The 13,232-nt window shown below is 35.4% G+C and overlaps 1 protein-coding gene across 1 annotated transcript in view; it reads left to right on the top strand.

Annotated features, from left to right (window-relative positions):
- Nucleotides 1-13,232, top strand: part of LOC104655124 (thrombospondin type-1 domain-containing protein 7A) — a 126,721-nt gene that overhangs the window by 22,173 nt on the left and 91,316 nt on the right. The window contains exons 4-5 of the mRNA XM_030933397.1: nt 637-769; nt 2,010-2,113. Coding sequence (XP_030789257.1) covers nt 637-769; nt 2,010-2,113 — 237 coding nt within the window. The remainder of the gene's footprint in view (nt 1-636; nt 770-2,009; nt 2,114-13,232) is intronic.

The raw sequence follows: 13,232 nt of genomic DNA, 5'->3' as shown, positions 1-13,232 counted from the left end.
TAGAGTTTCTTATTTATAGTAGTTAGTGCTATTTTGACTGCTTCTCTAAAAAGTCTGTGTCTGCCTCTAAGAAACCACTTTCATTTTACTACTTAGATCCCTAATGTTTAGAGTGCGACCTGAATTGAAGATCTTAGACTGTTTAACATGAATAATAAATGACCAGAATAATTCACAAGTTATGCATTTCAAATTAAATGAATAACAAATAAAATTTCACATTATAGCACTGAATTTAAGATTCATTACATGTGTATGAGTCCCATGTGATAAACAGGGCTAGGCAAAATAGCATGAAAATAAATTTAAGGTAGAGGAAAATAAATTAATTAGATCTGTCATATTCCTCAAGGGAAAGAATTATACAAAAGAGCAATTACTTTGTAACTGCACCTTAGGAAGTCTAATTGACTGCGGAACTGTTTTCTCCACTCTTCACTTTTTCTCTATTTTCAAATAGGAGTTGATTGGGTTTTCGATATAAATGGTCTTTGGAAATGTTTAGACCAGGTAAAGCCTCTCAGGGATGTCAAAGCACATGTAGCTGGAGGTAATGTAATTTCTTCACACAGACTAGTATTTAGAGGTTATCTTATCAGTGTAAAGTACAGAGGTTAAAAGACTGCTTCATTGCAGGGGACTCCAGTATCAGGAAGCAGTCTAGGCATCGGGTCATCATTCAACTGCCAGCCAACGGGGGCCGAGACTGCACAGAGCCCCTCTATGAAGAGAAGGCCTGCGAGGCACCTCAAGTGTGCCAAAGTTACAGGTAGGGTTAGAGAAATGTATCAAGAGGGAGGAGCTGAACAAATACGTCAACTCCACATTCTTTCCTAGGATAAGGAAAGGATGTCAACACTGTTCCTTCCACAAACTTAATGGAGTTGGGATGTTTATGGCTGTAGCTGCCATTCTTGTCTCTTCAGGAGAGCTGCTCTGCTGCTGAAATGATGTACAAGGAACAAATACTTGTATAAATTTCCAAGGTGTAGTGTTAGCTCCAGTAGTTTGGGGAAATGTCTTATGTTGATATAAACATATAAGAAATGCTGAAAAGTGATTAATAATTATGAAACATGTATGCTTTAGGAAGCAATTCTTTTTCACTTAGAAGAATAGCCTAAGCATTTCTCCCCTGCTCCAAAGAGCACCTGTTCTCATAAATGCTCACATTCTGGCTCAGGAAATGACATCTGTATTTCAATGATGCTTAGATGTTCTGTTCATTTGTGATCACCTTAAGTAAAATTATAGTTATTAAAGCTATATATCATCTTGATAATTTATTAGAGAAATTTTACTTCCTCATGATTAAGACAGAAATTATCTAATAGAAATCTGACGTAGTATACATTTGCAGTCCCAACAGCAAATGAGGTATTATGGCATCAATTAATGAAAAGTGTAATCACAAAATAAATATTTAAGATGACATTGTCAAATTTGCCATCTTAATATATGAGTCTTTAGTTCTGAGATGACAAATACTATAATTGTGTGCTTACACCATGAACATTGACAACTACTGGTTCAAACTTATTTATTTTTGGAATTTGTTTTTGTAAAGCATATTATAATTATAGTTGCTGAGATACTCCTACAATGCTACCCAGAAGAGCACTATACAAAAGACTCATGAATTGAATACAGTTTCATAACTTGAATAAAATAAATATACTTTATTTAAATGGCATACATCACTTCTGGGGCCATCTGGTGCATTTGTTGGCAGTCCTAATCATTAAAAAGTCTAAATGTTCTCTGTAGAGTCCTGTAGAACTTGACAATGATGTGTTCTTGTCTTCACTGCCAGAGAAAGTACTTTTATATTTAATGTTACTTCTTCTAAAGCCTAGGTGGAGATCTAAATTAAATTTAGATAGAACTGAGCATTGTTAAATAAATTTCTGTTTGCAGTGGTCAAAGTCGTGCTTCCATGCTGCTGTGTCTCTCTGATTTGCCTGGCATTTTTGCTTCTTCTCCATTGGGCTTCTGTTCTTGTCTTGTAGGTGGAAGACTCACAAATGGCGCAGATGCCAATTAGTCCCTTGGAGCGTGCAACAAGACAGCCCTGGAGCACAGGAAGGCTGTGGGCCTGGGCGACAGGCAAGAGGTGGGAGGCGCCATTTCACAGTTCATTTCTCCAGCATCACTAGTTTAACCACTGTTTTGATGCATTTGTCACTTGGACACCATGCTTAGCAAACAGAGAAAAGCAGATATAAATCTGCTCTGAGCCATTCCACAAAACATCAGTACATGGAAACTTGTCTTTTTACACTGTTCCCGATGTTCTTTGGCATTAGCTCATAACTAACTCTTGAATTTTTCTCATATTTATATCTGAAAGAAAGTCAGGCCAAGCTTTCAGTTATGACATAGATGGTACACTGAAGCTTTTTTGTTTGTTTGTTTGTTTGTTGTTAGATTAAGGTATTCCATAGCATTTTGCTTGCCACCTTAATAAGCAATAAGATTCTTACCTCCTTGCCTATATGCATTATATATGTGCATACATACAATGTAATAGAATTAGTTAACTTTTTCAGAAGTTCTCAGAATGACATCTCTGTCATTTTCATGGCTATCCACAATTCTGTTCATATTCAGTACTGATTTTTAAATGGTAGACTTATTTACTTAACTGCAGTCTGCACCACTAAATAACATGGAATCTTGCGGAAATGGGTAATGAGAATGTTCAAGCTTGCCATCATTATTTACTAGATATTATAGGGAATATATAAACTCAAGATTTGGAGTATGTTGTTTCTTCCAGACATAGCAAATTCAGTCTTTAAAGAGTACATGATTATTTTTACTCATATTGACTTAAAGCATACAGCTCCTGCTGTATATTTAAAACGTAGCACAATACATAATTGAATATGTAAGCAACTTCAATTTATAAAAAACATATTTTGCTCTCCCATGTGTACTTATGTATTTCATGTTGATACAAAAATTTGAACATATAGAGCAGAATTCCAGTTTTTGCTGATTTGATCTGGGACTTCATTTTCTATAGAGTGGAAAACTGCCTTTTTAAGAAAAACAAGTTTCTATTTTGTAAAAGAAAAAAACTATTTTTATAATCTTCCTTTTAGAAGTCCTCATCTGAAACATAAAACTTAGTTTCTAATAATCTTAAATTCCTAGTTGCAGTAGATTTTAGGATTTCTTTTTATTTACATAATTCTCATTATGTATCTCCCACCATCAACTTTGGGTAAAACGTAACTGTGACTCCCTTTACAGTTAGAGAGACTTAGGTGTATAGAACTGAAAGTCATTCTCCTCCATTTCAAAACCTTCTTTTTTTTTTTTTTTTTTTTTTTTTTTTTGCGGCGGAGTCTCGCTCTGTCGCCCGGACTGGAGTGCAGTGGCCGGATCTCAGCTCACTGCAAGCTCCGCTTCCCGGGTTTGCGCCATTCTCCCGCCTCAGCCTCCCGAGTAGCTGGGACTACAGGCACCCGCCACCTCGCCCGGCTAGTTTTTGTATTTTTAGTAGAGACGGGGTTTCACTGTGTTAGCCAGGATGGTCTCGATCTCCTGACCTCGTGATCCGCCCGTCTCGGCCTCCCAAAGTGCTGGGATTACAGGCTTGAGCCACCGCGCCCGGCCCAAGCCACCGCGCCCGGCCCTTTTTTTTTTTTTTTTTGAGACGGAGTCTCGCTGTGTCGCCCAGGCTGGAGTGCAGTGGCCCGATCTCAGCTCACTGCAAACTCCGCCTCCCGGGTTCCCGCCATTCTCCCGCCTCAGCCTCCGAGTAGCTGGGACTACAGGCGCCCGCCACCGCGCCCGGCTAATTTTTTGTATTTTTAGTAGAGACGGGGTTTCACCGTGTTAGCCAGGAGGGTCTCGATCTCCTGACCTCGTGATCCGCCCGCCTCGGCCTCCCAAAGTGCTGGGATTACAGGCTTGAGCCACCGCGCCCGGCCTTCAAATCCTTCTTTAAGAAATTGAGTGATATGAGATTTTCTTGTCATGCTCTACTAACTCCTTCTTGAATCAAGCATAGATTTGCATATATTTGGGGTTCTATATAGAGTTTATAATGAAAATGAGCATGAGTTTGGGAATCAGGAAACAAAAGTTTTAGTCTCCGTTCTTTTACTTATACAATGTGTCTTACTCATCCCTTCAGCTTTCTGGACCTCAGTTTATTTAGATTAAAAAAAGAGGGGTTTGGACCAACTGATGTTTTAGGATTATTCGAATTTTCATAGTAGATGCACAAACAATACCCAGAGATCAAAATGTGAAATAAAGTTAGGTAAAGCAGATGAAAGCCATATTTTTATAAAACACCACTGGAGGAAATACAAGATATAGTAGAAGCAACACAAGTGTGAAAACAGCCTCAGTTCCAAACGATGACGTATAAGCTGCACAACCTTGGATGACTCATTTCCTCCCTTTAAGGCTAAGAACACAAAAGCCTTACAGCAGTTGGCACATGTTGTCTTCATTAAATGTTCATGTCTTCCCTCTTCCTGTTTGTTCATAACCCAAGTGAATGTATGCATATGGGCCTTTTGGGTTTTGACACACAATCTGCACAAAGCTATTTTTTCTGTGATTACCCGCAAACTTTGCATTTCCAAATCAGAAAACTGTTCATTCTTCATCCTGAGTGGCCACCTTGTATTGAATACTTGTTACTCACTCCCTCTGTGATAAAAGGGTCTTAGCGTCTTCAGTGTGTGACTTTCTCCTATCTTTCTGATTGTTCCATTTGTGATTTCCTATTACTGGTGTCTCTTTCTCTGCCTGTACTTACATAGTGCTTCCTAATCTTGGCATACTTGTCAAACAACTTGCTGTACCTCAGCAATCTTATCCATTTTCAGGATATCTGGGAAGTGAAAGTTGCATTATAGCAAGTGATATCTTCATAAATATATTTAGAACAATCCCTTTAACTTCCATATGAAGACAGTCTTTTTATTGCCTTAGTAGATGAAAGACTGATTTTTCATACAGCTTATATTTCTATAGAAACATGAAATGGAGAAAATGAAGAGTGTAGAAGTATCTTTTACTAATTGCAAGAAGACAAAATTTTCTTCCTTTGATGGTCATGGCTGTTTTCAGAACTCCACATTATTAACCTGCCAAGTTCTTGCTATTTTCATCTTTGTCCTTACTTATGTGGTCAGAGACTTAAATAAAAAAATGAACTTGTGCTATTTTTTTCTTTGTAATCTCAATTTTATTAGGAAATACATGTTTAATATTATCATTACAAGTGTCATCATGTTGCAATTTGAACATTTTGAAACATAGATAATTAAAATAGTAAATGAATATAATTCATCCATTGACGAAAGTCATAGCTAACATTTATGATGTAAAATAAACTTATTTACTATATTAATTATATAACTTATTATTTTACAAATCTGCTTTGCATCACTTTTGAATCCCTATAATCTACCCAATTATTGCATTCCAACACAAAATTATAAAACATGTAATGGAATCAAATAAAATACATGTCATAGTTTGAGGAAAAACTCATTGTGAAGTATAGATTTTAATAACATTTTTTGAGGGAATATATTTACCAGTACTAACAAAGGAAGAAAGAACCAAATAAAATAGAACTATGTGAGTAAAATTGAATTATTACTATTATGTCTTCATAGTTCATGCACATTTTACTTACATATAACTTGAAATGCTATTTACTTAAAAAAATGTAATAAAATTCATTGAGAAAATATAAATAGGATTCTCTGGGGATTTAGTCTGCAAAAAAAAGGACAAAAGGAAGAAAGGAAGGAAGGAAAGTAGGAAGGAAGGAGAAAAGGAAGAAGTGAAGAAGGAGGAGATAGAAAAACATATGTTCTAACTCCATTTGGCAAAAGTAGAACTCTTGTGTTCTTACGAGGTAAACCTTTTTTTCGAGTGTCCAAATTCCTAAAACATCCAAACCAAGAATTCAAAATAAAATGAATTACAAAAATGAAAACTATTAAATGTCATGTTATTAAAAACAAAACTGCCCTATTTGGTCAAGGTGTACTATCATGTTGTAAGCTACGGTGTTGTCATTAAAAGTTCCATGGTATCACAATGGCCATGTTCCAAAGAAAGGACAGAGAGGTGAGGATTGTAACAGTTTGTGGTGATAGGGAGATTGTGAGCATTCTTGACTTGACATACTTGGCAGATAACTGTTTTAGAATGCTGAATTGGAAAATACAAATATATATTAAATATATTTCTTATAACATATACATTGTATCTCATTCTCTTATCTCTAAAACAGAAGGAAAAAATATTTATAAAATGATGAAGGTAAATCAAGAGAAAGAGAAAAGTTTCCGTGGACTTGTGCTATTTTTTATGACAAAAAATAATTCTATAGTAAACATTGAAACAATCAACAAAGACTATAGAGAAGCTACTCTCTGTCCCCTCTAGCATATCAGAATTTCTCATTTCAATTACTCATTCCACTGTTACTGCATTCAGAAGACTGTAGAAAAAGCTATAAATGTTAGGAAAGAATGAAGATCTTTAAACCAGACAGCTTCTATTTTTTAGGGAAATTAGATCAATGTTAATGCCACCTAACAAGTAAGAATTAAAAACTGAAACTTACCAATTGCAAAGCCAGTCATTTGAAGCTGAAGAGTGAGGAAAGACTTAAACTATGGGTTGGGACTTGACTTGTACCATAATATTAGAAAAGCAGGGAGGATAAAAGAATACAAAATAAGATGAATTCTATAAGCTAAGTGTTTGAGGTAAGAAAAACAAAAACATTAAATGTGTTCACAGAAAAGTAGGTAGATTGGGCTCTGAAGCTGTGATCTGGAGCCTGGGGTGATTTTCTGGAAGGCTATAAATGTCAAGATGAGTATTTTACACCTTGTTTGATAAGTGGTATGAGCAAGGACCTGATGAAAGCAGTGTTTTATCTGTTAGCGTGTACAGAATAAATTAGAAAGATAAGACACTTGGGCCTGAATGCCAGCTAGCGTGCTGCTGTAGCAATGCAAGGTTAAAGTCGTAGAAACAACAGTAATATAAAATAGGCAAAAATAAATAAATTGTGGACATATGATAGAGGGAAATATTTTGGGGACTTAGTAGCAGACAATAGAAGAGAGGTAAAAATAAAAGAGTCGAAGTTGATCGTATGATTCTTTAAGTCCAACATTTTTAGTGTAAGAATAGTTTCATTGGTGAAAATTCTAGGTCTAAAAGTAGAGCTAATTTTGGAAAGTGTATTTTATACATTTTATATTTGAAGCCATGGCAGGATTAGCAAAGTAGAAATAACCAGGTATACACTTGAAATGTAGAAACGTAGTTGTAGAGATAGCGTAGGATGGAAGATGGAAATTTGGGTAACATTTCCATACAGTGAATTGCTGAAGTTATAAAAAAGCTTAAGATCTCTAAAATGCAACTTGTATTATATATATGAGTAAAAGTGATTATACCTTATCATTAATGGATTTCTTTTTTCTCTAAAAAGTTTGCATTTGTAGATTCTTTAAGCATTTCTTTTAAAGTATTTAACTTAAATGTTACTAACTTGAAATTATCGTGTCTTTGTACTCCCACTTGAATAATATCATGTAACTAAGATATGAGATAGCTAACTTTACCATTGTCTGATTCTAGAGATAGAAATGTTTACTGCATGGCTCTTATCAATCTATTTGTCCATACCAGGAGCCAGCAAATTATATGGCCTGCGAGCCAAATCCGGCCCGCAGCCTGTTTTTTGTAATTAGTTGTATCGGAACACAGCTACATACAGCCATTTTTTTTACATATTGCCTATGGCTGCTTTCATGATACAAGGGAAAATTGAATAGTTGTGACAGACCATATGGCCTACAAAGCGAAAAACGTGTACCATGTAGTCTTTTACAGAAAAAAAATTGCTGACCCTTGATGTAAAACCAAAAACCATGTGACCAATGATGTAGTCATAAATTCTAATAATACTGAATATTCGTTACCCAATAGGATCAGAAAATCCCTAGAATTTATCTTGTCACTTGGGAAGATGTACACAAATTCAATTCAGCAATAAAAGAAACATTTTATACTTATGAAAGTAGCAGATTTTAAAGACTGGGACGATAGTAAAATATCTGCCTTTAAGGATGAAATTGCAGCATTCTTTTTGGGGGAGGTTAGGAATAAAATGTTGACTCTAAGAACTTCAGTAGTAAAAAATAAAATTAAAAAGGGGCTAAAGGTGAAACCAGAAAATACATGGGCTATGGAAAACAAGAGAGAAAAATATTCCAGGCCTCAAAATTCCTTTGTCTAGAACATGATCAATTATACCCAAAAGTTGGATATTCAGAGTCAATTTATTAAGTACACATAGAAAAAGAGAATGTGTGTCTCATATAATAGGTATCATTCAGCACAACACTTAAAAGGTTACCCATTATGATTCAGTTCTTCTCCAATGTCTGGAGCCTTCCATATTAATAGAAAAATATAACACAAATTCCTTTTTATCACCTTAATAGCCACACCTCCTAGGCCCACACCTACTTTTAACCACCTGTTAACAATAAAATAAAGTGGCCTTTATAGACAGACTTTCTTTTTTACTATTAATACTATTAATAGTGGAATTTTTCCAATTGGAGGAACTATCTGTGATGACATGTTTCAAAAGATTTGGGAAGCAATTATGTTCCCAGAGTCTCTTTAAAAATTGTAAACTGTTAACTACTTATAATCTCAGCACTGACATTCACTCTAAAGCAAATTTGTGAAAATCATCCTTATTCAGAAATGAGTTAAAATAACACAGGAATGAGAATATAGAGTCTCTTCTAATCAAGTTAATGCAGTCTTGATAAAAATCTATATCTTGTTTATGTCAAAACTATATGAAAAGTTTTCTGATCTATTATATTAGAGTACAAAGTGCTTTAAAAGAAAATTTATATATTCCTGAAAGTTTGAAAAGCATATAGGAATATTTTTTATGACCCAATTCCCTTTACATTTGAAATGAAAAGTGACATAATGGTGAAGCAGAATTTTATATCAGTTATTCCCAGAATCACCAGCAATTTTTGCCCAATCTTCTCTAAATTGGATTAGCTACTCTGCTACATAATGAGTATTTTAAGTTTATCAAGTATTTCTATAGAAACATTAGAAATCTTTTATAAAACAAATGCTTAAAATGTTGTATTGATAGTTTTATCAGGCTTCTTGGGCTTCTATAACAAAACACTTTAGATCAAGTAGCTTAAACAAAAATTTATTTCTCACAGTTCTGATGCATGTGAAAGTCAAGGTGCCAGCCAATTTGGTTCCTGGCAAAGGCCTATTTCCTGACTTGCAAACAGCCATCTTCTCCTTGTGTCTTTACATGGCAGAGAAGGAACAAGGAGGAGAGAAAAAGCAAGTGGAGTGAGAGAGAGAGAGAAAGTGCACTCAGGTCTCATCTGAGAAGGGCACTAATCCCATCATAAGAACTTCACACTCATGACCTCATCTTCAAATACCACCATCATGTTGACAACTTCAACATGAGGATCTGAGGGAGACACAACTCAGTATATAGCAGTAGTGCAGGATCCATACTTTTAAATAAAATTCCTATCATCTTAGTGTAGAGAACTGTATGTTTGTTAATATTATGCTCTTTCAGAAAGCTGTGAAAACAGGTAACTGACATTTCTAAAATCCAATCCAAACTTTCTGAATATAATTCAATATAATACATTCTCTCATAAAATAAATATTTATTGAATGCATGCTACGTATTTCACATTGCCTTCATGGTACTAGGCCCAGCCTCTTGAGATATTAAAAATGTATAACAAATAGATTCAGTTACCTTAGTATGGTAGAAAATATACTATAGGTATACATGACTTGGGTTACAAGTCATAATAATACATTAGTAGTGTATATACACAATAATCACTGAAGAATTGAAAAAGATATAACCACTGATAGGGCATAGTGAAAGAGAAACAGCATTTAAATATAGGATGACTCAAGCAAAAAGGCAAGAAGTAAAATCTTTATGTTTAAGAACCGCTCATTGACCAGTCTGCCTAGGGTTCCTGTGAGTGAGTTAGAGGCAAGGGGCAAGGATAGTTTTTGTTTGTTTGTTTGTTTTCATCAAAAAGTGGGAAGCAGTGAAGGATTTTTACAAGGCTTTGGGTATTGAGAATGTTATATTCCAGGAAATTTTGTATAATGGCATAAGAACTAAAAAGAGAGGAAAAAAATTTTTAAAGAAGACATCGACAGGATTTGGCAACTTTAAAACTTGAATCATTCTTAAATCTCATATGGAAATTTTAAAGGATCTTAGAAATAGGCATTTTCCCTATAAAATCGTCAGTAAAAGAGAAATGCAAATAACATGAAATATGGCCATCTTTCATTTTAACTTTTAAGTGAATAGACAGCTTATATTTTCTTCATGCTATTCAAGTCACTGTTGTATAAATTTTAATAGAACTATAACCTCCACTGTCTTTTCTCTCTGTTCATATTTATACAGTTCAGATGATATTTAGAAGGCCAAATTATTGGTCAGTGGCTATATAATTGAAACCTAGCCATAATAACTATAGATAGAATTGCCATTAAATTTGCATTAGAAATAAAATATATGACCATAATGTCAATTTTGGATGCTTTGTTTATTCTTTTCTTTACAACTGTCCTAAGAAACAATGTCAGTAACTACTTCTTAGATGTGTATCATTCCAGTGTTTATTACTTCATGACATGTTTCTACCAAGAGTAGAATTTTTAAAAGTTGCAAAGATTCAAGGTAGACATATCATATAAATGACTGCAAATTTGCTCTTGCTCAATCTCCATGTTGATCATCATGCCAAGTGTACTTGCTATAGATTAGATGGAACTAGGGTTAATATTTTCCAGGGTCTACCTTGTCTAGCCTAATCTAGCAGCCCCTCTGTTTTCTTGCCTGCCAAACAACACCTGTTGAAATGTCACTGGTCACTAAGATCTGACATCCGTCTTTTTTTTTTTTTTTTTTTTTTTTTTTTTTTTTTTTTTTTTTTGAGACAGAGTCTTGCTCTGTTGCCCAGGCTGGACTGCAGTGGCGCAATGTAGTCTCACTGCAAGCTCTGCCTCCCGGGTTCACTCCATTCTCCTGCCTCAGCCTCCCGAGTAGCTGGGACTACAGGTGCCTGCCACCACACCCCGCTAATTCTTTGTATTTTTAGTAGAGTCGGGGTTTCACCATGTTAGCCAGGATGATCTCGATCTCCTGACCTCATGATCCACCACCTCGATCTCCCAAAGTGCTGTGATTACAAGCGTGAGCCACCGCGCCTGGCCTGACATCAGTCTCTTTAGATGAAAGCCAACATAATTTGGATGCATTCTCAAATCTAGACCACAAAAAAGAAAAATATTTCAATAATATACCTTGCATAGGAGAGGCCCTCCTGGCCTTAGGAATCCTCACCCTGTGTCACTTACTGGTTAAAAAAGATTATAAAAGGAAAGTCTTTAAAAAAAAAAAAAAAAGAGGCCGGGCGCGGTGGCTCAAGCCTGTAATCCCAGCACTTTGGGAGGCCGAGACGGGTGGATCACGAGGTCAGGAGATCGAGACCATCCTGGCTAACACGGTGAAACCCCGTCTCTACTAAAAAAAAAAAATACAAAAAACTAACCGGGCGATGTGGCGGGCGCCTGTAGTCCCAGCTACTCGGGAGGCTGAGGCAGGAGAATGGCGTAAACCCGGGAGGCGGAGCTTGCAGTGAGCTGAGATCCGGCCACTGCACTCCAGCCTGGGCGGCAGAGCGAGATTCCGTCTCAAAAAAAAAAAAAAAAAAAAAAGATAAAAGAAAATGTTCTAATTCTCCCCTATTAAATCTAAATGTAGAGTATGCAATATAATAATTTAACTGTATTTTATGCTCTTATTTTTTGTGAACAAATATGCTTAAGTTACATGGTTTAATCTATATTGATGCGCTTTGCATCTCCCTTTGCTGAAAACTCTGACCCACTTTGTTCTTTTTTTTAAGATTACATTTTAGAGGCATTATTGAGGTTAGACTCATAATATCTGGGCCAGTTTATCCTGGCAGGGCACATTTATCTATTAATTGTCAAAAGAGAGTTCTGTAATAGAAAGAAAAAGAAGTGGAAAAATAACTAGGTAGGAAAGAGAGAAGGAGCTTGCTTTAAGGAAATTTTATACAGACATAATTTTTAATCTCTTTTTTGACTGATGTATTTGTTAGTTATTACCAGGTTTTATACTCTTCAGTTATGTATAGCATTATTTAAAACTTCTAGAATTATTTATATTTTAAAATGTTTATCTCTAACTTCCTATGAATATTAGCATCCTCGTTAATTTGGGGTTTTGGGTTTCGTTTTATATCTCTCTGGGAGATCTGTCATAAAATGCTTATTAACATTTGCCATTTTTTAAATAGTAGCTCATAAAATAAGCTTGGCACCGTGCTGGGTCTGTGATTGTTCTTGGTTGCTCCATGTGTTATGATGCAGTTAGTTAACCCTTCCCAGATCCCAACTGGGGATCTTAGCCAACCTCAGTCTGAGCTACTCCACTGGGAACTGATCATTATTTCCTAGTAAGTTCTCATCCTACTATTCTCATGTATATTATAAGCATCAGTGAGACTGGGGATCATTGGTAACTATTTAGGATCAATAAAAAATGAAAGTACATTTCTTTCCATTGTGCCAGGGCTACATTCACAGATTGTAATTAGGAACTATAATTTGACAAACTTGTCAGTGCAAATCTCTTTTACACAGAGAAAGACTAGGATCATTATATCTACCTAGTAAACAACTGGAACCCTCTTGCATTATTTATAGGTTTGATCTTATTTCTAAACACAATTATTTCTCTTGGTAACTAGTTCACACTTACATTAAGCTTTTTTGTCTTCATTTCTACATGATTCATTCTCGCTATTGCCATTTTTTTCATAAAACTATAAGAAAAAAATCATTCATCTAATTACTCAATGAGCTGATCATGTTCTGTCTCTAATGCTACCCAGACACTAGTGTAGTGGTATAAACCAATTTAATATTGTTCAGCTTAATAAATAAGGTCACAGAGCTCTTTGAAGCAGTAGCTACGTATAATCCAACAGCTTTCACTACACTAAGGCATTGATCCTATTCTGTTTCCTGTAATGAACTTCTATGTGCCCATTTTGGATCAGGCAATTTATTTCACTCTGATT

Source organism: Rhinopithecus roxellana, chromosome 6, assembly GCF_007565055.1.
Source record: "Rhinopithecus roxellana isolate Shanxi Qingling chromosome 6, ASM756505v1, whole genome shotgun sequence".
Taxonomy (NCBI): Eukaryota; Metazoa; Chordata; class Mammalia; order Primates; family Cercopithecidae; genus Rhinopithecus; species Rhinopithecus roxellana.
The sequence above is the reverse complement of the archived record's forward strand: the minus strand, read 5'-3'. Positions and strand labels throughout refer to the sequence as shown.